We start from the raw sequence: 27,835 nt of genomic DNA on the forward strand, positions 1-27,835 counted from the left end.
TTCTGTGGCTTTAAATAAAGCAGCTGGCTCTGCTTAGAAAGAGTGTGGGACCAAGGCTACTACTATCCATACCAGAAATTTAAGATGGGATGTCCAAAAACTACAGTGAATTTTAACGCCTATAAGCTGTACCCTCCTAGAAACATAATCTACTTTTACTTATTTTTTTTTCTCATTAAACTTTGTTATTTTAATGGGTCTCAAAATTCTGTGACAGATTTTTGGTCATGTTGTTTCCATTAAAAAGTACTGATTTTAAAAACTAATGATTTAAAAACTGCCACACACACAAAAGAACCAAATGGTCCACAAAACATTCTCCTTTCCTTCCAAAGGTTTTATGATGCATTGTAATCATTAACCAGTCCTTTACTATTAAACTTAAATGGCCAATTAAGACAATCAGTTCTGAGACTATTCTTCCACCACTGAGTAAGGCTGGGTGGCGGCAGGTATTGGGGTGAATACTCATTTAGCTTCTGAGCTTTCTGGGCAGGCTTGGTGACTTTGCCAGCTCCAGCTGCCTTCTTGTCCACTGCTTTGATGACACCCACAGCAACTGTCTCATGTCACGAACAGCAAAATGGCCCAGAGGAGGGTAGTCAGAGAAGCTCTCAACACACAAGGGCTTGCTAGGAATCATATCAGTGATGGCAGCATCACCAGATTTCAAAAACTTGGGGCCATCTTCCAGCTTTTTCCCAGAACGACGATCTATCTTCTCCTTCAGCTCAGCAAATTTGCAAGCAATGGGAGCTGTGTGCCAGTCCAGCACAGGTGCATATCCAGCACTGATCTGGCCTGGGTGGTTCAGTATAATCACCTGAGCTATGAAGTCAGCTGCTCCCTTTAGTGGTCATTTTTGCTGTCACCAGCCACATTGCCATGAACATCTTTGACCGACACGTTCTTGACGTTGAAGCCCACATTGTCCCCAGAAAGAGCTTCACTCAAAGCTTCAGGATGCATTTCAACAGACTTCACTTCAGTTGTAACGTTGACTGGAGCAAAGGTGACCACCATGCCGAGCTTGAGAACACCAGTCTCCATTCGGCCCACAGGGACAGTTCCAATACCACCAATTTTGTAGACATCCTGGAGGGGCAGACGCAGGGGCTTGTCAGTTGGACGAGTTGATGGCAGGATGCAATCCAGAGCTTCAAACAGCGTGGTTCCACTGGCATTGCCATCTTTACGGGTGACCTTCCATCCCTTGAACCAAGGCATATTAGCACTTGGCTCCAGCATGTTGTCACCATTCCAACCAGAAATTGGCACAAATGCTACTGTGTCAGGGTTGTAGCCAATTTTCTTCATGTTGATGCTGACTTCTTTAACAATTTCCTTGTATCTTTTCTGGCTGTAGGGTGGCTTAGTGGAATCCATTTTGTTAACACCAACAATCAGCTGTTTCACACCCAGTGTGTAGGCCAGGAGGGCATGCTCATGGGTCTGCCCATTCTTGGAGTTGCCTGCTTCAAATTCACCAGCATCAACCATCAGGACAGCACAGTCAGCCTGAGATGTGCCTGTAATCATGTTTTTTATGAAATCTCTGTGTCCTGGGGCATCAGTGATGGTCACATAATACTTGCTGGTCTCAAATTTCCACAGGGAGGTATCAATGGACCTCGCTCCCGTTCAGCTTTCAGTTTATCCAAGACCTGGGCATACTTGAAGAAGCCCTTCCCCATCTCAGCAGCCTCCTTCTCAAAGTTCTCGATGGTTCTTTTGTCGATCCCACCACATTTATAGATCAGATGGCCAGTAGTGGTAGACTTGCCAGAATCTATGTGTACAATGACGACGATGTTGATGTGTCTTTTCCTTTCCCATCTTGGGTTTGAGTTAATGGTGGTTTTCACACCTGTGTTCTGGCGGCAAACCCGTTGTGAAAAAGCCATAATCTACTTTTAAAACTTCACAGAGGGACCAATTTCAAATTATCATGGGAGAGGGCAAAGAAGTGATTCAACAAAGTGCACCAAGGCCTACCAGGGGTGGAAAGTAGTGATCACTACCCCACACTACACAGCTACAATTCATTGGGCATAACTGTCCTTTTTAAAATACAGCTTCCGCCCAGACGGTGTGGCTCAGTGGTTGAGCATTGATCTAATCACATGCCTGGGTTACAGGCTTGATCCCCAGTAGGGGTCATGCAGGAGGCAACCAATCAATGATTCTCATTATTGATGTCTCTCTCTCTCTCCCTCTCTGAAACCAATAAAAATATCTATATAATAAAGAGCCAGGGTCGCAACCCAGTCAGTGCTGGGTTGCCGTGGCGACCCAGCAATGACTGGGGCCACTGCCCGTGCCCCAACCCAGCACTGACTGCCTAGGGGGCTGTGGATCAGGCCCAGAGAGAGGCCTGCAGAGAGAGAGGCAGGGTCTGATCCGTAGCCTCTGTGGCAGCCATTGATCAGAACTTGCCTCTCTTTCTCTCCCGGCCTGGCCAACAGCCTTGCCTCCATTTCTCTCCAGGCCTCCACACTGCTGATCAGCCCTGCCTTTCTGATCAGGCCCCACTGATAGGCCCAGAGATGCTGACTGGCATAGAAACTGACCAATCAGAAACAAATCTGGGTCAACTGTGAGGAGCCAATGGCTGCCTAGGAGGCGGAGCTTTTGATGCTGACTGGCATAGAAACTGACCAATCAGAACCAAATTGGCTGGCAGAGGAGGGCAGTTAGGGGTAATCAGGCCAGCAGGGGAGAACAGTTAGGGGAAAGATCAGGCTGGCAGGGGAGGGCAGTTGGGGGGAGATAAGGATGGCAGGGGAAGGCAGTTGGGGGTGAGATCGGGCCAGCAAGGGAGGGCAGTTAGGGGTGATCAGGCAGGCAGAGGCAGTTGGGGGCTCGGTCAGGCCAGCAGGGGAGGGCAGTTAGAGGTGATCAGGCAGGCAGGCAGAGGTTAGGGGCGATCAGGCAGGCAGGCAGAGGGGTTAGGGGCAATCAGGCAGGCAGGCAGGTGAGTGGTTAGGAGCCAGCAGTCCCAGATTGTGAGAGGGGTGTCCCCCGAGTGGTCCCCGATTGGAGTGGGTGCAGGCTGGGCTGAGGGAACCCCCACCTCCATGCACAAATTTCACACACCGGGCCTCTAGTATTTAATAATGAAGGCAGCTTCCCTCTTCGAGAGCAATTCATTCTGAAAGTAGACCTGCTATTTAAATTACTACCAATCAGACCACTGCCTGACATTGCAAAGTCCAGCAACACATTTCACAAAAGCAGGTTAGTGCTTGTGACTGCTGTGATGTGAAAACGTCAACGGACACGTACCTTTATTCAAAAAGCTTAGACTTACAGTCTAGCCCTGTTACACTAAAATAAAAAATGTGGATGGACCATCCCACTAACATTTCAAGGGTGCTTATTATTACAATTGTTATATATGCAGATGCTAGTTTTCTGAAAAAACATAAAAACAAAAATCTTCCTGGCATTATATTAATAAATGAAATGATGTGTAACTGAAGTGTGATCTCAAAGATTAAAAAAAAATCAAAGCACACATGGCAAGGTCTTAAATAACAAAGCTGCTATCTGTACAAGGCACTGCATCCTGGTTCAATGCCAGCCTGGAGGCTCAGGCCTGCAACACGCACGTCAGCATCGCACTGGAGAGTCACAGGGCAGGACGCTCCCCATATACAGACAAGGAAAACATGTGAGAAGGGCTAAATCATTTGCCTGGATCACACCAGCAGGAAGTGGGCAAATAGATCTAGAACTCAGGGAGCTTTCAATGTTCTTTTTAGTATACTATGTGTATCTATCCTTTTTATATTAAAACGAGAGGCCTGGTATATGGATTCGTGCACTGGTGGGGTCCCTCAGCCTGGCCTGCGGGGATTGGGCCAAACCTGGCAGTCCAACATCCCCCAAGGGGTCCTGGAGTGTGAGAAGGCACTCTGCAAAGTTGCTGTTGCTCAGCAGCTCCTGCATTGTCTGCCCCCAGTGGTCAGTGCATATCATAGCTACCGGACATTCAGCCTGTTGCTTAGGCTTTTACATATGTAGATGTGCCTGTATTTGGAGACTGGGTGTTTAAAAAGGTGACTAAGTTAAAATGAGGTCATAAGTGTGGGCCTTAATAGAGACTATGTCTTTATAAAAAGGAGAGACCAGGACAGACACATACAGTGGGAAGGACATGTCAGGGTATAGGAGGAAGACGGTGATCTACAAGCCCAGGAGGCCTAACGAGAAACCAACCCTGCTGACACCTTGACCTTGGATTTTTAGCCTCCAGAACAGAGAAAATAAATGTCTGCTGTTTAAGCCATGTGCTGTTTGTTACAGCAGCCCAAGCTGTTACACGTGTGTAGAATTTTATCACAAAGCACTTCTTCAGTGGTCTACCCCAAGCACTTGGTCAGAGCATGACCCTTTAAAAAAATACAAATACCAAACCCAAAAAAAGGGCCAGTGACGATGGCTGAGCCATTTCTGTAGTTTTTTATGAATGTGTGTGAATTAAACAAGTGGACATCAGAGTTCCCTGGGCCCTGGTGTGTTCTCTTCCCCTTGGACTGCTCAGAGGCAGTCCCTGCAGTTGTGGGACGATCAGACTATGGATTCCATCGATCAGATACATTTTTGAGTCTTTAACCTTCTATTTTACCTGCAGGACTGTTCTAAAAAGACCACAATCTTGCCTCTCCTAGTGTGGCACATCAGATTCGGGGCAAATTAAGACACACACCCAGTGGTTAGAACTACTTACCATAGTATTACAGGATAACTCAATGCAACACTATGGTAAAAATAATGTCCCTAGTAAGTAACAGACACAATGAACACAAACACAGTCCACAACTAGGAACAACCTTCAGGAAAAGAGCATGTCACCAGGGACCTCTCTTGGTTTTCTAGTGGGAATGCCCACAGCTTATCACAGGTGTGTGTACACAGAGCATGGGTAGTAACTACCAGATTTCTTGCAAATCCGTTAAGGAGACAAAGGCAAAAGCTTTAAAGCTATTTTGCAATCTATATTTGAAGACAATTCAGAATGCTGAATTTCAACTCAATTTGTTGATAACTCATGTTAACGTCAAGGTTTTTAAAGACCTCCCTTCTGTGCTTTCCACATCATAATCTGCTTCAGGGGATTCAACATGAAGACACAGAATTTTAAAGTTATAAGAATGTGTCAATCCTATGAAGGACTTTAGGTAGTTTACATGTTACTTCCAGCTCTTACATTCCCCCAGAGCAGGACTTTTCAAGCGTAAATGAAAGCAATGGAGGAAGATGAAAGTGGAGGCAGAAATGTGCCTACAATGTGGCTGGCAGCCTGCTCACCTATTAATGGCCAATGTAAAAAATAAATGCCTGGAAAGGGCCCACCCATACTTCAGTGTCACCATCGCCACTTGGTCTAGTGTCCTCATGGCTAAGTGAAACAGAAAGAATTCAATGTCATATTTATGCAAAATGATGTGCCAAGCCAATACCTGAAAGCCATCTGCCACTGGTTACCAAAAACTTAAGAGTTTTAAGGCCAGTAAAAGGGCAGACAGAGACTAAGAATGCCTGACAAAATAATTTAAAGACTCAATGAATTCTCTGAAACCCAGAAGACTAAAAACAAACTTACAAATACATGACATAAAACAAGCGAATTACTATAAAAATTATGTATAAGATTTTGTGCTATGGCCTGGCTGGTGTTGGCTCAGTGATTGAGTGTCGGCCTGTGCACCAAGAGGTCACCAGTTCGATTCCTGGTCAGGACACATGTCTGGGTTGCAGGAGGCAGCTTATCAATGATTCTCTCATACCGTTGTTTCTATTTCTCTATCCCTCTCCCTTCCTCTAAAATCAACAAAACATTTTTTTAAAAAAATCTGTGCTATGGACATAAGAAATCCACATTTTATAAGAATACTCGAGGCCCGATGCACGAAATTTGTGCAAGGGGCTCGGTCCTCCCAGCCCCTTGCAGCCTTGGCTGGCCCTTGCAGCCCCGGCTTCATCTGGAAGGTCATCCGGATGGTCGTTCTGCTGTTTGGTCTAATTAGCATATTAGCTCTTTATTATATAGAATTTAATGACATGTTTGAAAATATCTTTGAAATAGAAAATATTATCTACATTCTTTTTTAATATATTTTTTATTATTTCAGAGAGGAAGGGAGAGGGAGATAGAAACATCAATGATGAGAATTATTGATCGGCTGCCTCCTGCACACACCCCCACTGGGGATCGAGCCCACAACCAGGACATGTGCCCTTAACCAGAATCAAACCCAGGACTACTTCAGTCCGCAGACTGATGCTCTATTCACTAAGCCTATCTACATTCTTGTAATGGAAATTATTTAAATTTCTTCAGCAGACTTCTCTCCAAAATAAAGTATTTATTTTTGCTGGAAAAAAATAACTTTGGGTTCTAATTCTTACTATACAGAGATATAGATTCCTACATTCTAGCAACTAATACCAGTGTAAGACTTTTTATTAGGCAATTTGGAAATAAAAAAGTTTTTGCTATTAACTTACAAATAAGGTTACAAAAATTATCCACAGAAATTAGACTATTATTCAAATCATCCCACTGCAGTAATTTAACTTCGAGGCTTTGACACAGCAGCGTTGAGGGTCTGAATCCTGACAGCCCCTGTGATCCTGAACAACATATTCAATATCCCTTCTCCCCACCTGTACAACACGGAAAAGTCTCGCCTTCCTCACAAGATTAAGAATTAAATGACGTAATGGAGGAAAGTACTTGGCAAGGTACTTGCTAAGCATCTGCGAGTGCTGTTATGATCACAGAGCTGTGAGTACTGAGAGGGAACAAAAAGGCAGGTCCATCCCTGCAGTTCCCCAAGAGTGAGGACTGCTCTCAACAGACCCGACTGATGAGCCCTGACCAAGAGCCGTCAGCAACCACCAACACTCAGACGAAACTTGCTTTGTTCTTTTCTGGGAGAAAGGTTTCCTGAACTGTAGCTTTGTTACCACAAGACTACAACTGAGGTCTGACCCAGGGGAGTGCCTGCGCTTTCAGGTTCATCTCCCCCAACATTGTCTGTAGTTCCTCCCGCCAGAGCAGGAGGCCGTCCTGCATCCCCTTGGCTGTGTAAGACAAGCCAAACTGAACCAGGAAACATAAAAACAACAAATCTCATAAAGGCACATCATAAACTCTACTTTTTACCTCACTGATTAAAATTACGCCCGTGGGTACAACAAAGTACATATAGGTCACAGTAGTACCTACATTTCTTTGTCCTTACTACTGAGAAATGAAGATGTTTTTACTACAGAATCTCACAGATTGCTATTTAAATATTCATAAAGCATTATAAGCAGCATACAAAGCAAGAATAGATATGAAAGTATAAAATACATATTTAATTCTATTTAAACAAGTTAAAAATTTTATGATAAATTAAAATTTCTTATTAATGGCAAATCACAAACTTTAATATTTGGAACTACGTATATAATATATTTGGGATACTGATTAATGCCCCCTCTCCTTTCAGATATTATTAAATATTATCATTCAAATAAAAATTCTATTTCTATTTTTATGTATATCTGACATTTACACGTGGTGAAAGGGGTAAAAAAGGTCACTTAAAATCTTAAAGTAAAACTTTAAAAACTTTTTTAGAAGCAGGTTTTACACATCACATTTTGCTCATGAGCACAAAATTTACAGTCAAAAGTTGAACATAAAGGGTTTATTTTAAATGTTTTAAGGATAGGATAGAGTTACATCATAATTATAAAAATTACTTACAGAATTAACAGATTTATATTGTTTATACTTCTAAATGCAGAGGACAGGGAACTGTCTACACATTGTATAAAATAAAATTAAAAATGAATTCAATTCAAGCTTGAAAGATGAGGTCATTACCTACTTTTAAGATGCGAACACGAAGACCTCTGAACTATACACATTCATTCAAACTGCACTACAATGATGGAAAATACAAAAAGCGCAGCATTTCCAAGGAACCACAGACATTTTGACCATAATTATTTGTTCCTGTTTTGTCTTTGGAAAACTTTCTTTTTTTTTTTTAAGACAATCACAAGAATGTTTTCAGGCACTACAATTTGTGACAATCAAAACAGTCTTCCAATGGGTCCACAGCGTTCAGAGATTCAAGCCCAATGCACTTCGGGGTTTGGCACGTAAAATAATAGAAATGAAATCTGGTTTAGAGGTAACTGTGATTGTTCTAAGATGCACAGTCCCTTCAAATGCTGCATGACACACACAACTGGAAAATCACCTCCTGTTGGCACTACATTGCTTCACCAGTGCATTTTATCCTACAACCACTAAAACAGCACAGTAAGCAAATATACAGAAAAATGAAAACAAGTAAAAACAAAGATAAAAAAAAACCTAAATATCTTTAACATGCATTTTTCATTAGTTACATTGAACATTTTACTTAGAATAGAGCATGCAAAAAGGGATGGTCTGCTTTAAGGTTTTCCTTTGAAGCTTTACATGGCAGCCAGACATCACACACGCACACACGACACAATAATACTATAGCAGGTCAGTGAGGAAGGCCAATACATTTTATACAGATTCATGTCTTGTGTTGTCACAAGTCCCATGATAATTTTGGAAATCAATGTTGGATTCCTAGGACAAGGAGCCAGCATTCAGATACCAGGAAAACGCAAGCAATGCATGCAGATCCGAAACATGAGCCTAAAATGAAGCCTGATATATTTGGCTAGGGAGCAGAATTAGTCACAGCATCAGGAAGTGGGGCATAAGCCACACACACACCCAAAAAAGAAAAAAAAAAAAAAGATGGAAAACAAACAACAAAAACCCTTCCCCTTCCTTTACCCCTAAAGGCAAAAAATGGAACAATAATTAAAATAACAATAATCACTTGTCACATTCATCTAGCGTGGCAGACCATGTGGTACTGAAAGCTGCTAAAGGTACTTGTGGAAATACCACAATGCAAGCCATTAAGGAATGCTAGAAATGTTTCCACTGACCCAACCCTCAGCAGGACACTTCTAAGCAAGCTTTGTTTCTCAGCCCGAAGTCACTGTGCTGTTTGTGTAGTGCACGCGCTAGACACACTCACTCTCTGGGCCACGTGTCCACTTGGATTTGGGGAGCCAGGCTTGGCCTTAGATTCACATGCAGGCACTCTTACAAGAGCCACCAGGAGAGCAGTGGACAGGTGTGCAGATGACACTTGTTTATTCATGGGAGGAGTACCTAAGACCTAGGTAACTCGCTGCATGGAGAAGCTCGCCCTTGGCTGCGGCGATGAGGCGCTGGATACGCTGTAGGAAACGTGGTATGTACGTATATGGCGTGCAGGGTTACCATCCACCAGCACTAGGCGCAGCCTTCCTGGAGCGAAGTGGACATCATGCAAACCACACGTGAGACCTTTAAACTACAAAATCTCTGACAGTAAGGACAGCCATGATGGAGGTTGATTGACACAAGAGTGTTCAGCCTTCTACCCAAATCTTAGGTAAGATTTCCAATCTCCCCAAGAGACTGGTTTCACGTAAGGCCTTATCCTACCTTTCAAACTGCCATGGCTTAACTAAAACAAAGTGACACATGGGTGTATTGCTGCTAAACCAAGCACTTTTTCAGTTAAAACTACCTTGAAGGAATACGCCAGGGAAGGATTCTATGGCTAAGGGCTGCTATCAGTCACACCAACAAAGGAGCATGGGCCACTGATCCTGGTGTAACAGTGTCCACAGAAGCAGCACATCATAAGCAAGAACATATAGCACCCCAAAAGATGTCAGGAGGTTTTAGCTGGTATTTGCCTAGACATTCTTTGTGGGGGAAAGCCAGGGGAAAAAGCCTTTGGACCATAATCATATATCAGTAATAGTAGCAATAAAAATGCAAGTGTCCCAGAGAACTTGTTCGAGGGCAACATTGTCATTCTTCAACTTACATTATTAATATAAAGTACTATGTTCTTCCAGGACCTCGCCACATACACACAGGTAACTGATGTATTGTTGCTTTTCAATCTGTGTACCAAAATCCAGGTTACTGATTTGTACAAATAATGGACCCAATGTATGTCCAAAATACACTGGCATTACACTGTGTGGACCAAGCACCTGGGCTTTGCTTTAAAAAAAAAAAAAAAAAAAAAAGTATTTGATAAAATATGTAAACAAAAGAATTTACAAAGCTTAGACTTAAAGGCAGCCTTTTACCCAGATTTCTAACTATTTTATAAAATTCTAATGTGGGTCATTAGCTATTGAGAAGTGATTTATATTTGGACTTATGGTTTGAAGCCTCCAAATTGAAAAAGGTGCTCTGAACTTTCGACTTTGAAACAAGCTAAACATCCCTATGTGCTTCCTGGGCCCCAATTTAATTTTAAATAAACAGCATTAATATGTTAAATATGATTGACTTGGATCAAGCACTCCTATTAAACTGGAGAAAATTATTTAACCCCATCCCAATCCACAAAAAAAGGACTGCCAATAAAGTATGTGTGTGTGTGTGTACGCTCATGTACACACGTGCAAAGATCTGTGTGTGCATATATATATATATATATATATTATATACGTATACACACAGACATAGGTAGATATTGATACATATATATCTCAAAAAAAGGCAGTAACAAAAATACCAAACTATGCTTGCATTGTGGCAGCAGAATAAGAGAATGTTAAGAGTGAAGGGGAAATGGATAAAATCGATTACAGTTTTAATTGACAATGATACTAGCTTAACTTTTACCTGTAACTCCCCTCCAGACAGACAGACTTCTTTTAAGAGGAAGGAGTTGCTTACACAAAAGGCTTTGTGTTCACATAAATCTGTACTATTCAGAACAAAACCCGTTCTGCTGGCAGAGATTGTGGGTTCGCAGGGACATTTAAGCTTTCATTAAACTGGAAAGCAGAAAGTCTTTATGTCTACAAATTATACATTTAATAGTTCCACAAATTTGGCAAAGTTCATGACGACATCTAGGATGTTTTCACCAAATCGTAGACATAAATATGGAAATCATCATCAAACTTGATGAAATAGACAGACGGTTTGGCTTCTACTTGATGAATGACCATGCCAGTCCTTTTAGAGCCATCTTCTTTGGCATATTCCACTTGTTTGCCTACTAGGCTGTCCACAACTTCTCCTGGTTCCCTTTCTGCTGGAGGTGAATCATCTATATGTAAATAGTGGAGAAAAATAATTTATAGCCATTTTTTAGATACATACCAACTCATGTCTATTTTAACAAGCATTTTTAATATCCTGGGTTTATCTTATCTAGACCAAGAGTCAGCACATTTTTTCTTCAAGGGCCAGACTTGAGGCCATGTGGTCTCTGTAGGAACTACCCAGCTCTGCTTTGTGGTGTGAGAGCAGCCACAGATGATACATAAATGAATGGTGTGGCTGTGTGCCAGTAAAACTTCATTTACTACCCTGGCCGGGTGACTCAGTCGGTTGGAACGTTGTCCCATACACTAAATGGTTGTGAGTTCAATCCCTGGTTGGGATGTGCACTGGAGGCAACCAATCGATGTTTCTCTCTCTCTCAAATCTGTAAAAACAAAAAACATTTTTGGGTGAGAATTGAAAATAAAAACAAAAAACAAACAAAAACTTCATTCACAACAACACTGTGCTGATCCCCAAGATCTAGACATGTAAACAAATTTAAGAGTGCTAACCAGAAATCCCCTTGGCTCATGTATAATTATGGCTATAATTACTTGAAGAGGTATGGACTAAATGAAGAAAAGGGCCAAGGAAAAAAATCTAAATAATAATATGCCTTCTTAAAAACAAGTCTGAGTTACTCTAAAATAGGATTTCAAAGCAGACAATACCTACTGGGATTACTGAGAATATGCTACACACTTAAAATGCCTAAGTACTTCTGGTCTTAAAGAAGCTTCTTTATCCTCAACTTCACTGCATTACACATTGCTTTCCTAACCCAGTTTCAAAACAAAAGAGATTTATTTCTACAGATGATGTATTAAAGAATTGTAAACCTGAAACCTCTATGATTTTATTAACCAATGTTACCCCAATAAATTAAATATAAAAGAAAACAAAAGATTTCCTATGCTTTAAAATTAGGTGCTAAGTGAACTTGATCCCCAAACCAATTACAACCGAGTCTCCCAGGATGGCTGAAGCACCTGTATTTTTTTAAAGATCCCCAGGAAAACCTTAGTGTGGGGGAACACAGCCCTATGACCTAGCAGGAACTCTGTTCTAGTAATACACATGTAATGAGAGCAAACCATCACCACCAACAACAAAGAAATGATGTAAAAGAGAAAAAAGGGGAAATGGAGGCAGGCAATTAACAATTCTATTTTTAGAAGCCTCTAATAGGTCCTGAAGAACTTGTGCTTCCTCCCATGTACCAGCAGAAGGCAGGGCCTTCAGGTAGGGCAACTGGACATCTGGTTTTCTCAGGGCAATACAGGCTTAGGCTGGTCATCCTGGCACAATGGTTGGCAGTGTACCATTCTATTCTTATAGGGATCCTGGTTTGGATCATTATCATGTTAACAGTAGTTTGCCTCTGAATACAACAAATTTTTCATTGAATAACACGATCCAAACCCTATTCTGATCTCTGGTACTAAGAGACACAGAAAATACAACTAAAATGTTTAAGCACACATATCTTATCAGTACTTTTTTAAACAAGTAAGAGGAAACCAAAGCTGAAATCTCTTCAAAAATGCTTTTGCCTCAATCAGCAGCATCATACCACCACTTTCATGTTTACAAAGGAATCCCAAAGGCATGGTTCCCAGACATTTTACATTAAGATGAGCAAAGAAACAAGGGACTCACAGAGGCCACTGCAGAGCTCTGACTCAGAGCATCAACACTGTTTCTAATGGCAAACAAGCTTCAATACCACTCACAAAAAGTACTTAGCAGTCTGGAGAGAGAAGACAGGATGGAGAAGTGGTTGGGATGGGAGAGGAGATGGGTAATGTGCAAATGACCACACACTTTCTATCATCCAAGTCCACAACAGTTACTTTGACTGGATATATCTCTTTAAAAAAAATCAACTTCATACAGGTTGGAGTAATGCTCTGGAGAAATGTTTTCATGGTAACTCCTGCCTATATAAAATACTTTCCATTACACATCTGTAACAAATGTACACAAACATTAAAAAAAAAAAACAATCCAGAAGGTAGAAAGTCAGGGCCTGATGAACACGTGAGTAGGCTAACTGACTAGCTTGTTCACAGAAAGAACTGAAAAAAGGGGAATAGAAGCCCTGGCCAGGCTCAGTTGGTTAGAGTGTCATCCCTAAACGACAAGGTTTGGATTCGATACCCAGTCAGGGCATATACAAGAATCAACCAATGAATATATAAGTAAGTGGAACAACAAGTCCATATTTCTGTTTCTCTCTCTCTAAAAATCAATAGAAAAAAATAAAGGTAATAGAGATGCAGTCACATTACTAATATAGTGAGTGTCTGTGTCTGTCCTGGGTTCCAGTGTTTGAAGAAAGGATATGGAGTAGTCTTAAAAAGAACAGGCTAATTCCATTAAAAAGAATAAAAGACTTAAGAAGAGACCCAGAAGAGGCAAAACAAATGGTGTGTGTGTGTGACAGATTCACACTTCCAGACTTTAAAACTTATTACAAAACAATTTAATCAAGTATAACCAGATATATGGGCAAATGGAAAAGAAGTGAAAGTCCACAAATACACCCATACATCTATAAGGAATTGATTTTCAACAAGGGTGCCAAAACCATTCAATAGGGAAAAGAATTGTGTTGGTATTTGTTTTCTTTTAAATGGTGCTCAGACAATTGTATTGTCACATGCAAAAGAATAAAGCTGAACCCTTAAGCTACATTATAAACAAAAAATTAACTCAAAACATATCAAAGATCTAAATAGAAGAGTTTAAGAAATAAAACTTAAGACTCTTAGAAGAAAACATAACTCTAAGAAGACTCTTAGAAGAAAACATAACTCTAAGAAGACTCTTAGAAGAAAACATTGTAGCCTTGAATTTGTCAAGAGATTATAAGATACAACACCAAAAACACAAACAACAAAGGCATCATAGGTAAAATGGACTTCAGAACACCACCAAGAGAGTGAATGAGAACCCACAGAATGAGATAAAAGTATCTGCAAATCATGTAGCTGACAGGAGACTTGTACCTAGAATACTGACTCTTTCAACACATAACAGACAGTCAGTTGAAAAAAGTACAAAGGACACACACATTTCTCCAAAGACATACAATGAAAAGATACTTGACATCTTTAGTCATCAGGGAAATTAGATATCACTTCACAACCAATAAAATAAAAAAGTCAGATAATAAGAAGTGTTGGTGAGGGTTGGAGAATCCAGAACCCTCACATACTGTTGATGAGAATGCTTAACAGTGCAACCGTTTGAAATCAGTCTGACAGTATCCTAAACAATTCAACAGAGAGTGATCACTATGATCCACCAATTCTGCTCCTAGGTATATACATACCCAAGAGAACTGCAAACACCCACCCATTCAGAAACTTGCACACAAATATTTATAGCAACAGTCTTCATAGTAAATAAGATAAGAGGACAATCCAAATGTCTATCAACAGATGACCAAACAAACAATAGTCTATCCATACAAGGAGTTGTATTCGCCCATAAATAAAAAGAGAAGTACTGACACATGCTACAACACAGACAAGCCCTGAAAACAGGGCTTAGTGAGAGAAGCCAGTCACAAAGGGTCCCATACCATATACTCCATCCATATGAAAGTCCAAAGTCCACAGCAGGGAAATATCCACAAAAAGTAAATTACTCTTGGCAAAGAGGTAAAAATTTCACAACCTATGCTTGATGTGTGACTTATCCCTACTAATTAAAATAAAAAATGTATCTGCAAAATAGTTTATCAAGTATCTTGCTCTAAAATTCAAATTACTTTTGAATAATCAAAAATAAAAGTTGTCAATTCATACTTACTAGAATCAGGCATAATGCGAAGGTCACCTTCTTTATAATCATCTAAGAGCTGGTACATGTATAAGACTGGGTCTTTCTCATAGGTGATGTAAAACCATGTGTTCATTATAGGGGCACGTGCCAAGACCATTCCCCTCCATTCATCTTTAGAGCCATCCTCGGTCTCAAACATGTGCTCTACAGCTTTGCCAATCATTGTGTCGGCTAAGTGTGCATCGCTGATTCGAGATGTTGCTAGGGACAAAAACAAAAGAAAACAATGGTCTATAAAAAGTTTTACTGAATATGTACTGTGAAAACTGAACTTATTCAAATGTTGTCCACACGATACACTAGCCAGCATCAGAATCACCTGGTGGGTTTTAAGAATCACCACCAAAATTACGTTGCTGGGCCTAGCCCAGATTTGATTCCACCAGAACTATTTTATTGCCCCAAGTCAGTTATTTTGAGACTATTTTTTCCTCTAAATTTTTCTGAACTCATCTGCTCTTGGTGCTATATCTAAACTAGGACTTCCTTCCCTTTATATTAACATCTTACATAAATAATCACAGATCATTTATTAAAACTAAGAAATTAACCTATTTAGGTTTTTATTTTATTCTTGCTCCTTCAATCTATTTCCACAGCAACCAGAGTGACCTTTGTGGCAGTTATATAGGATTGCATTGTTCATTTTGTTGTTGTAGTTTCTTTTCTTTTCTTAATCCTCATCCGAGGCTATTTTTCCATTGATTTTCAGAGAGAGTGGAAAAGAGAGGGGAAGACAGAGAGAAACATCGATGTGAGAGAAACCCATCAATTGGCTGTCTCCTGCAACCAAAGTAGATGACCTTGACTGGAATAGAACTGGGGACCCTTAGGTCCACAGGCCAATGCTCTATCCATTGAGCCAAACTGGCTAGGGCTGTTGTTTTTTAAAATGTATTTTTATTGATTTCAGAGAGAAAGGGAGAGGGACAGAGAGCTAGAAACATCAATGATGAGAGAGAATCATTGATCAGCTGCCTCCTACATGCCCCCTACTGGGGATCCAGCCTGCAATCCAGGGCATGTACCCTGACCCCTTGGTTAATAAGTGGATGCTCAAACCTTGGAGGGAAGGTAGGGGAGGGTGGGGGTAAGGGGGAGAGATCAACCAAAGGACTTGTATGCATGCATATGGTCCTAACCAATGGATACAGACAACAGGGGGGTGAGAGCATGAGTGGGGGGGATAGGGGAGTAATGGGGGAATAAGGATATATATGTAACACCTTAATCAATAAAGAAATTAAAAAAACAACAACAACAGAAACACCAATCAGAAAGGATATATGCACCCCTATGTTCATAGCAGCACAATTTACAATAGCTAAGATTTGGAAACAGCCTAAGTGCCCATCAGCAGATGAGTGGATTAAAAAACTGTGTATACCTCTACACAATGGAATGCTATGCTGCTGTAAAAAAGAAGGAACTCTTCATATTCGCAACAGCATGGATGGACCTGGAGAACATCATGCTAAATGAAATAATCCGTTGGAGAAAGATAAATATCACATGATCTCACTCATTTGTGGAATATAATGCACAACATAAACTGATAAACAAAAATAGAGCCAGTGGGCAGGGGGGAAATTTTAGAATCTAAAAGAAGTAATCCTGTTATTTGTAGGTTTTTAATATTTCCTACAAGTTTTGCGATATCATACTATGTTAGTACAGTTTTGAGAATATTTTTATACCTAAAATCCTTTTTTTCTTGAACTATTAATGTTTATTGCATGTAATAATGTTATACTTACGATTGTTTTTTCTTGAATAATTGGTATTTATTGCATGTGACATTATTATATTTATTGCATGTTCATTTGTTTAAAATGCACCCGTGTTTTCCTTTCACATAATTTGAATAACAAACTGCTTCTCATGGGCCATCTTCCCCTCTTGGCCCTCTTCACTCCTATTCTGTCACCTCCCTCCTAACAGCCTTCACCTCAGTGACATGGGCACCTTTGTTTTCCTGGGACACCCCCTGGTCTCCTCATTTGGACCATGTGCTGCCCCCACACCTTCAAGGGCTGGCTCCTGAGCAGGTCTCCTCCAAGAGGCTCTCCACGATCAACCTGGGGAAAGCAGCCCACCAGCCACAGTCACCAGTCACCTCACCGAGTTTTATTTCTTAATGGCATTTATCATCATTTACAGTTATCTTGTTTTACATGTTTGTTTACTTGCTTTTAGCCTACCATGATGCAAGCAGAGGCCTTTCCCATCCTGTTTCCAATACCAAGCTCACAGTGGTTCCTATTTGTTGCATGAATTATTTCAGAGAGCGGGCTGTGCTGGGCTGCTTGTGTGGTTAGCAGCACAGCCTCCCCACTGGTGTATCAGCCTTCTGCAGCCCTGCTCCACCTCCTTTAAAGAGGTAGACAAAAATTACAAGCTTCATTTCTTTAACAATGGGAATTATAGAGGCTCTCACTGATTATAAGGTTTCTCCTCAGTTTTAGACAAATGTCTTTAGAGTAAATAAACCTATTTTACTCGTGAGTGCTTTTCTTTCGGTTAAATAAAATTCAAAGGAACAAAGATTAGAATTTCTTGGTAGAGATACTGCTTATCCAATTTATCAGAATATTCTAAAAACATACGGTGGTTTTCTTTGCTTAATTATAGGATAATTAATAAAAAGTACATAGAATTCCCCACTGTGCATAATTTTAAAACGAAATCCAACAAGTTTCTTCATACCAGAAGTTCTCAAACTTTTTGATCCCCAGGACTCCTATACATTCCTAAAAATTTTGAGGACCCCAAAGAGCCATTTGTTTATACAGATGACAACTATCAATATCAACTATTGTAGAAATTATAAATGATAAATCTAAAAATACTTATTTAAAAAATCTACATAAACATTTTTTATTAAAATATGTTTTTATTGATTTCAGAGAGAAGAAGAAGACAGAGAGAGAGGGGGTGTGGAGAGGGAAAGGAAGAGGGAGAGGGCGGGGGAGAGGGAGGGGGAGAGGGAACAAGAGGGAGGGGAGAGGGGGGAGAAAGGGAGGGAGGGAGAGGAAGAGAGAGAGAGAGAGAGAGAGAGAGAGAGAGAGAGAGAGAGAGAGAGAGAGAGAGAGAAACATTGATGAGAAAGAAACTTCGATTGGCTGCCTCCTGCATATCCCTTTACTGGGTATTGAGCTCACAACCTGGGCATGTGTCCTGACTGGGAATTGAACCTGCGACCTCCTGGTGCATGGGACCATGCTCAACCAACTAAGCCACACTGGCCAAGTATATAAACATATTTTTAGTGAAAAATAACTATCTTCTAACAAAAACTTAGTAAGAAAAGTGGACAGCTAGATTCTTATATCTGCTTTAACTTTCAATCTGTTATATATTCTTTTGATCTATTAATCTTTTCATATAATTCTAGATAGTCTTTTATCATACTCTATCAAATCTCAACATGTGGCAGCTCCTTAAAGGTTAAATGCAATGTAGAATCTAAAATCATTATCAATAAATTTGTCATACTGTTATTTAAATTAAAACTCATTTATCTCCAGAATATAAAAAGAACTCCTACAACTCAACAACAAAAAAATCAAATAACCTGATCAAAAACTGGGCAAGGACTTGAATAGACATTTCTGCTAAAATTACATACCAATGGTCAAAAAACATAGGAAAAGATGCTCAAAATCATTAATCATCAGAGAAATGCAAATCAAAACCAACAGAAAATAACAAGCATTGGTGAGAATGTAGTCAAACTGGGACTCTAGTGCACTGTTGGTGGGACTGTAAAATGTTACAAACACTATGGAAAAAGTAATTCTATGTATGTTGCTCAGAAAATTAAACAAAGAAGTACCATATGATCCAGCAATTCCACTTCTGGGTATACACCCAAAAGAACTGAAAGCAGGGTCCCGAAGGGATATTTGTACACCCATATTCATAGCAGCATTGATCACAACAGCCAAAAGGCAGAAGCAACTCAAGTGTCCACGCATGGATAAACAAAACATGGGCTATACATGTAATGGAACAGTATTCAGCCTTGAAAAGAAAGGACAGCCTGACACATGCTACAACATGAATGAACCTTGAGGACATTATTCTAAGACCGGGGTCGGCAAACTGCGGCTCGCGAGCCACATGTGGCTCTTTGGCCCCTTGAGTGTGGCTCTTCCACAAAATACCACGGCCAGGGCGAGTCTATTTTGAAGAAGTGGCGTTAGAAGAAGTTTAAGTTTAAAAAATTTGGCTCTCAAAAGAAATTTCTATTGTTGTACTGTTGATATTTGGCTCTGTTGACTAATGAGTTTGCCGACCACTGGTCTAAGAGAAAGAAGCCGGTCACAAAGACAAACACTATAAGACTTATGAAGTATATAAAATAATTAAACTCAGAGACACAGAAACTAGAATGGTGGGTGTTGGGGGTTAAGGGGAGGGAAAAAAGGGAAGTTGTTCAAGGGAGATAGAATTACAGATTTACAAGGTGAAAAAGTTCTAAAGATCTGTGTCACAACAATGTGAATGAATATATGTAACACTAGTGAACTGTAACCTTAAAAATAGTTAAAGCAGTAAATTTTATGTTGTGTTTCTTACCACAACCAAAGTCTGTCAAATCTGTTGGTCTTGCCCTGGCCGGGTGGGCAGCGTCCCGTACACCAAAAGGTTGCGAGTTTGATCCCTGGGCAGGGCACATACCTAAGTTTAGGGTTTGATCCCTGGTAAAGGCAAATATGGCAGGCAACCAATCAATGTTTCTCTCTCCTGTTCTCTCTAAAATTAATAAAAACATCCTGGTGAGGATTAAAAAACAACGAAGTCTGTTTTTCTACAGTTAGTTATGAGTGGCATTCTCTTGTGTTAATAAAGCCACAGTAATAATCATAACCTGCATGTCTTTTTCCATACAAACTGTAAACTTACTTTTGCCCACCCCTGTATTTATATCCCTCACAGTTCCTTGAACTGTAGTTTTAGAACATGCACTGATCAACTTGTGTGGTATTAGGTGACTGATTTAAATAGAGAGTGCTTGTGCTCCAATAAAAATAAAAATACCAATAATACAGAAGAATAATCAGAAAGCATTCATTTAAGTAAATATCTTTAAAGCACATAAACGCAGAAATAGTAAAAAGAACTTACCAACTCTATCAGGGAGGACTTCAAGTGCAGAAACTCTTTCATCTTTATTAAGTTCTAGTCCATAAACACAGTCAAATCCATCGTATTTTATAAGATACAAAGAAGGGTTTACAGGCACCTGGTCCAGAACGGTTCCTTTCCACTGGGTGACAGGGCCACTGCCCTCCTTCCACCCATGCTGAATCCTGCAGCCTACGATGTTCCGCCGAGGCTGGGACACGGGCTTGCTCGGCCCCACGCTGCTCCGGTGTTTTCTGTATTCACACATACACAGACACGTAAGGTATCAGCTCAAAGGTATGCACTACTGGATCCAACACAACTGCTGCTAGCTAGCATGCTCTCCCTAGACTACCACACTGTGCTCGCTAATGCTGCCACTCAGGCAGTCCCAAAGCAATGCAGTGTGGCTCACAGGTGGGGGCTCTTCTCTACCACCATGTGTATCCACCGTGGGTTGGCAGTAGGAGCTTCTTGGGCACCCCAAGTATGGACAGGCAGAAAAACTTGACTACTCAGGAGCAACTCAAGCCCCAATATTAAGCATCAGTTTTTCAGCCAAGTTTCCTAGTACAATCAACTCACAATAATCCCAGTTAATCAAAGAAAGAGGCACATGTATATAGCCTTATAGAATATAAGTCCATTTCTAGTAAAAAAAAAAAAAAAAAATAGTATAGCACTGGCTGGTGTAGCTCAGTTGGTTGGACATTGTCCCATAGACAGAGAGGTCACCAGTTCTATTCCGGTCAGGGCACATGTCCGGGTTGAGGGTTCCATCCCCAGAGTGTGTGTGTGTGTGTGTGTGTGTGTGTGTGTGTGTGTGTGGTGGTGGTGGTGGTGGTGGTGGTGTTGGGGGGGGGCCGCGTGTGTAGGAGGAAGCCAATCAATGTTTCTCTCTCTCCCTTCTCCCTTACTGAAAAAAAAAATTCAGTAAAAATTTAAAAATATAATAAAAAAGAAAATTAGAAAGAAATGTATAACTACTTAATTTCATCCATTCTAATGCTCACATAATTTTGCACCCCCACCCCCCAGGCTTAAACAGTAAAAATAAACTAGACATTGAAGTTTATTCTTTTTTTTTTTTTTTAAAGACTTAGAGTACATTTTTTCCCCCAAATATATTTCATTGATTTTTTACAGAGAGGAAAGGAGAGGGATAGAGAGTTAGAAACATCGATGAGAGAGAAACATTGATCAGCTGCCTCCTACACACTCCCTACTGGGTATATGCCTGCAACCAAGGTACATGCCCTTGACTGGAATCGAACATGGGACCCTTGAGTCTGCAGTCCGACGCTCTATCCACTGAGCCAAACTGGCTAGGGCTGAAGTTTATTCTTAAAACTGCATTTCAGATGGGCTTATATTCATTTATTATACCATCGTTACTTCTCTAGAAAATATAATCTTAAACACATTTGTCACAAATACTTACATATTAAAAATTATTGGGGCAACACCAAACTACATTCTTTCTGGATTATTAACAATTGAAAAATCGACATACAATGTTTACAAATAATACACCTGGCTCTTGCTATCAGGGAAAAAAAATATTTGTTTCACCTAGATATCCAATGATACCCAAAGGGGGCAAGACTTGGCCTGAATACAAGCTCCCACATTTTTAAAAATATATATGTTTTTATTGATTTTTAGAGAGGGGGGAAGGGAGAGGGATAGAGAGAAATATCAATGAGAGAGGACCTCATCCTGCATGCCCCCTACTGGAGATCAAGCCCACAACCCAGGCATGTGCCCTGACCAGGGAATTGAACCAGCAACCTCCTGTTTTTTGGGTCAGTGCTCAACCCCTGAGCCACACCAGCCAGGGCCCCGCCCACACTTTTATGGCATAAAGCTCTTATTTGGTATATCATGAATAAAAGTTAGGAACAACTGGCATAACACAAATACACTTTAAAAAAACCAAATTTATTGTAGGCTGTAATATTTAAAACTACAATTATATATATTTTAAATAGACCAGTTTGGTAAATTTTAGTGTTTTATGACACAGAGAAATAGGTTACAGCAAACCATTAGAATTGCCTCGACGAGGCCTGAAATTTTACCTAAGCAAGATGGGAACACCATTTGGAGGACACGCCAGAAGGAAAACTTCAGTAGACTGAGAAAGGTTCCCAAGGTTCCATGCAGAGTGTGAGGAGACCAGGAAACACAGGGCTGCCCCAGCCCTTCAGGCTCTGCAAATACCCAGCAAACTGCCTTCCAGGAAGGCGGAGCCTGCACTGAGGATGCAAGGCTGGGGACAATATCCTAATGAGAAGGATGGGGCCACAGGACAAAGGGAAGGAGGTTCAGAATCTGAGGGCAAGTCCCAAAGGAGGCAGACCTCAAAAGGCCTGATCAAGACTACTCAGAGGCTCTATTTTCAAGTATGCCACAGGCAAAGAGACAGCTATAGCTGACCTGGAATGGTCTCACCCTCTCATCTACAGGAGTAAGGAGAGGATTGTGATGGAACCAACACAGGGTGATACTATAACAATCGGAATGATGCGCCAACAGGCAATGGAGGCAGACCCAAACTATGCTCACAAGGGAGAGGAAACTACCACCTAACATTAAGCACACACAGAGGCCATGAAAGAGGGCCTTATCTTAGCAACAAGACAGCTACACCAGACATGAGGAGAACCAGGCACAGGTGAGGAAACAAGTAGCACTTGAAAACTTTTCAGAAATTACTTAACTTGAGGAATAGAAAAAGAAATAGACACTGTGGGGGGGTACATAAGGGAAATAGATAATGTAAATATGAGGCAAAAAATGTAAGAATTAAAGAGATGGTGACAGGTATGAAATTTCAACTTCAATATTAACGAATTACCCAAAACTAAAACCGAAGAAACAGAATACTGAAATAACTCAAGAAAATTTTCCTGAAATAAAAGACTTAAAATGTACAAATGCACATAGAGCTACAGACACTTAAGACATTCTAGTAAAGCAACTAGCACCTTAAAGAAAACAACATCTCTTGGGCACCCAGGCAAAAGAATTACATTATGTGTAAGGGAAAGGAAATCAGAATGTGACAGCAACACTATGGGCCACAAGACAAGGGGATAAAAAAACTTTAGGTTCACAGGAAAGAAAATGTAGCCAAAGATTTTATTACACACCAAGAATTCTATACTGACCTCAAAAGTAAAAGGCCACAGACAAAGCTGCGAGCGTGTGAGATTTCGAGGAACACTGATTTCACAGATGCTTCCTACAGAAGTCGCAGGACAGAGTTTGATACTCAAGGAACACCTGGGAAAGATTCAGCCTGGGGCCAATAGTAAGCCATTGAGTATATTTGACTGCAGAACAATCCTGGGAACAAGAGAACTAGAACAGTATGTAACTGTTATCTGCTCTGACAATAGAGTTAACACTACTCTAAAGGAGAGGGAAAAACTGTAGGGTAGAAACAGTTCCATATAACCTGGAACAGACTACCTTACATTCAAAGGAGAGAAAGGACAGAGCCAAGGGCTAAATTCAATACTGTTCACGGGAAGGAACCAACCTGTATCACCAGGAAGATAAGTAAATAGACTCTGTATATAAACTTCCGTGGAAGAGAAGAAAAAAACTTAATGAAGTGCTATCAAGTCTGTAAATTAAAAATATTAATAACACTCAAACACCAAAAGAAAGTGAAATTCAAGATCTTTTCATAATCCCTGGGAATGTGCCACTATATCCAATTGGCCCTCTGTGGACAAAGACTGGTGACAGTGATTACATTTCCTTTGGAATATAGGAATTTTATAGCAGTATATGTTTCATCAGAGACAATCAATTACCTATCTTTTTATCTTAGGCAAAAAGTCCTAGTGATCCATGCTGGGTACAGATCAAGCTTTCTTCACAGCCAAGTCAGAGGTGAGTTCCCGACCTTGCAGAGGAAGGCATTCAGTCATGTGTACCATTTTGTAATTCACTACCAAACTGGAAGCAAACACAGCATCTGCACCAGCATGATGGGGAATTTTAATGTGTCACTTGGCTGAGCTGCAGTACTCAGGTTGCTACTCCACTTTTTTTTCCCTGTTAAGAAACTTTTGTAGAAAATCATGTGAACCAGCAGACTCCTCCATAATATAGGTGGGCCATGTCCAATTAGTTGAAGGCTTAAGAAAAACTGTTCTCCCTGAAAAAAAGCAGTTCTGACTTCCACACTAGCTGGCACATCAGCTCTTCTCGGGGTCTGTATGCACTCAGTCTCTGTGAATGCACTCTCTCTGTGTACACACATGCACGCACACAACACTGGTTCTGCTGCTTTGGAGAACATGGACTACAACTGGAAAGATATTCTAGCCTAGACTCAGAGACATGAAATTTCTGTTACCATGATTCTAAACAAAACCATATATACTTAGTCCTGGCCAGTGTGGTTCAGTTGGTTGGAGCATTATCCCAAACACCAAAAGGTGGAGGGTTCAATTCCCAGTCAGGGCACAGACCCAGGTTGTGGATTCGATTAGGGTGTATGCAGGAGGCAACCAATGTTTCTCTCCACATTGTTGTTCTTCTCTCTCAAAAAAAAAAAAATTAAAAAAAAATAAAAATAAAAAATCAATATAAACTTAGCCAAGTGAGGGCAGAAAAGTGCAACTGGCAAACTCAGAGCAGCGGGTTCCAGTGCGGTTGCTCATCCTTTCTGCACTTACTGGTGGCATTCTTCTGTGCAGTTGGCTCTTGAAGAGGGACACAGACATTCCTTCAGTTACCACATTTCAGAACAAGCAGCTTTCTTCCCACTCACCTTCAGAGGTGGTCACAAGCTGTCTTTCCTCCCTCTTCTGAACTGTACAGAGGACTAACATGGCTAGCAGGCATCTCTATTCAAGTGGCTCCTGCATCCTTTCATTCTGAGGACATGTAACCCTTTCCTTTGCACGGATTTTTTTTTCTTTACTTTCTCTAAGGGAATTTTAATTAACTTCTGCTGTGGTTAAGTAATATGCCTGGGTCAGTTCAAATATGCTATTTTGTGTCTGCTTTCATTTCCTCATCCCTTTCTTCCTTTAATCTGTACAGTTAGAATGAGGTTTCTTTGCACCAAATAAAGCTTATCTACAGCTCTTATTTCTAATCTTATAGCAATGACCTCTATCTAACTTGCAAAATATCAAATTTATACTTACATTTTTCTACTAAAAACCCACAATTAAATCAAAACCTACACTTTCCCTTTCCCAAACCAAGCATAACTAAAAACATACAAAAAAATTCTTAGTAAAAAAAAAAAAAAAAAAAAGAAAATGTAAAAAAGCAAACACATTAGCTCACAGTAACATCACCTGGCCACTTTTACCACATTGCAGAAATTTAGACTTTTGTTCCAAATTGTTATTTTTCCTTTTACTACTATCTTAAGAACATTTTAAACCATTGCCTTATTTAAAATAAACAAAAAAAAGTTTTCATTCCTTTTTCCTTAATGTTTCCTTAATCTTCTGTCTATTTTGTCTTTCTAAATATATCCTCTGATAAATCAGATAGCGATCATAAATGCAAAGTCTATATTATTGCACGCATCAAAGTATTATTTTGTCCTCATCCTGAATAACCTAGGTATACAAGTCAGGTTCCAAATCCTTTTCCCCTCAGCACTTTTACTGGAAAAATTACTTTCATTTTCTTCTATCTCCCAGTGTCATAGACAACAGATGCCAATCTGATCCTTGCTCTTTTGAGGGTAACCTGTTTATCTCTTTGAGCTGCTTTTAGATTTTTCTTTGTTCCTGGATTGTGAACTATCACCAGAACTTGTGAAGTGTTTTGTTTTGTTTTTTAAACACCTTAAAAACATTTTTTATTTATTTTTAGAGAGGGAGGAAGAGGGAGAGAGAAACATCGATATGAGAGCAGGATATCAATCAGCTGCTTCCTACTTGGCCCCCCTACCGAGTATCAAGCACACCTAACCAAGAATCGAACAGGCAACCTTTCGGTGCACGGGACGACACTCAACCAACTTAGCCACACTGGCCAGGGCTTGTGATATGTTTTTAATGGTCCCTCACTAGTACTTGGTCAATCTACAGAAACCTGTGCAAAATCATCTTCATTATTTATTATGTTCCTCTTCCACCCCCTTTTTGAAGCTCTTATTAGATGAATGAATGCTAGTACTTCCAGATCCATCCACTGTGACTCAACTTCCCTTTCATACTGTTCATTAAGAACTCCTCAGCAAGCCCTGGCTCAGTTGCTGTGGTTCAGTTGGTTGGCCATCGTCCTGTGCATTGAAAGGTTGCCAGTTCGATTCTTGGTGAGGGCACAAGCCTGGTTTTGGGGCCTGATCTCTGGTAGGGGGTGTGCAGGAGGCAGCCAATCGATGTCTCGCTATCACACTGATATTTCTCCCTCTCTCATTCACCCTTCCTCTCTCTCTAAAAAATCTGAAAAACAAAAACACACTTCTCAGCTCAATTTTTTCTGAATTAGTTAAAACACAGATTTGAAGTTCAGCCTGAATATCTTACATAGTTTTTTTAAATTTCTACAAATTGACGGTTTCCTTATCTAATTTTGAAGTGTTGTTTTGTTTTGTTTTGTTTTGAATGAACATGCACCCGATCCCTAAGGATAATGTTCACTTCCTTTCCTGCTTTCCTCTATGAACTCTTGGTTGGCCTTCTGTATGGGCCTGGTACCACCTGAGTGGTGGTTTTCTTCACATTGCTGACTTCTGGTTAGCTCTCCTGTTCTACGTATGACTTCCTGTCATGCTGCCAGTTCCTTGGTAACTGATGATTCCTGATGTGCATACTAAAAATGCAAGGCAAGAGAAGAGTTGTATCTGTGGCTGAGGTATATTACTTCTGGACAAGTCGAGGTCCGGGTATCTGAGCATTAAGTGCAGTTTCTGATGAAGCAGCCATGGCTCAGGCAGGTATAGGGCAGCCAGGAGTGAGCACAGAGACCGTAAGTCAAGGGAGGTAAAGCGAGCACCTGCTGTGGGACTAGTGTGCCATGGTTTTCTTGTCTAGAGTGACTCTGGCAGTCATGGCCAGCCTTTGCTGTCTCTGACCTGGGCAGTAAGGGTCTAGTGCAGCCGTGGGCCAACTACAGCCTGCGGAGCCGAAAGAGCAGAGGGTTCTCTTGCTCTCCCCTCCGATCCTTCACCAGCAGCAGTGTTAACATCGCAAGGCCGCAGCTCCTTCTTCTGAATGGGCGGATTTATATCCGCCCATTCAGTAGAAGGAACAACCTCTCAATCTTCCAGAGGCTCCTTGTAATGCCCGCGGACGCGTCCCCCGACATCACCCTGGGAATGCGTAGACACGTTATCGTGGTGATGTAGGGAGACACGCCCCTGGAGAGCACAGTATCAGAGCATTAGCTAAAAAGGAGACCAACAACACTGTTCCCACTGAAGTTGATGTTTTAAAGACCAAAAACCTTTCAACCCAGTCTACAATGCCATCTACATCTACATCCCGGGCATAATTTGGAAGTGGCACTAAAGAAAATGTTTAATTTACTGTTTACACATTTTGTTCTTTTCTATTTGTTTTAGTTTTAAATTATTTTATTATATTTAAGTTTAATTTGAAAGACTTTTGTACCTTTCCTTTGTTAGGCAATTTTATTTTGCCTTTGCCATCTTCAATATAAGGTATGTTATTG

The 27,835-nt window shown here is 40.6% G+C and overlaps 1 protein-coding gene and 1 pseudogene across 9 annotated transcripts in view; both read right to left on the bottom strand.

Moving 5' to 3' along the window:
* Window positions 1–207: 207 nt before the first annotated feature.
* Window positions 208–1,836, bottom strand: LOC308248717 (elongation factor 1-alpha 1-like; annotated as a pseudogene). Its single transcript has one exon. The product of its transcript is annotated as an elongation factor 1-alpha 1-like (transcript).
* Window positions 1,837–7,691: 5,855 nt separating this feature from the next.
* SPIN1 (spindlin 1) overlaps window positions 7,692–27,835 on the bottom strand; it is a 109,955-nt gene continuing 89,811 nt past the window's right edge. For all 8 annotated transcript variants that reach the window (XM_080670358.1, XM_080670359.1, XM_080670361.1 and 5 more), the window contains 3 exons: window positions 20,171–20,424; window positions 15,008–15,241; window positions 7,692–11,189 (listed from right to left, as the gene is read on the bottom strand). In XM_080670358.1, coding sequence (XP_080526484.1) covers window positions 10,990–11,189; window positions 15,008–15,241; window positions 20,171–20,424 — 688 coding nt within the window. In that variant the 3' untranslated portion in view covers window positions 7,692–10,989. The remainder of the gene's footprint in view (window positions 11,190–15,007; window positions 15,242–20,170; window positions 20,425–27,835) is intronic.

This window comes from Plecotus auritus (genome assembly GCF_963455305.1).
Source record: "Plecotus auritus genome assembly, chromosome: 5".
NCBI lineage: Eukaryota > Metazoa > Chordata > Mammalia > Chiroptera > Vespertilionidae > Plecotus > Plecotus auritus.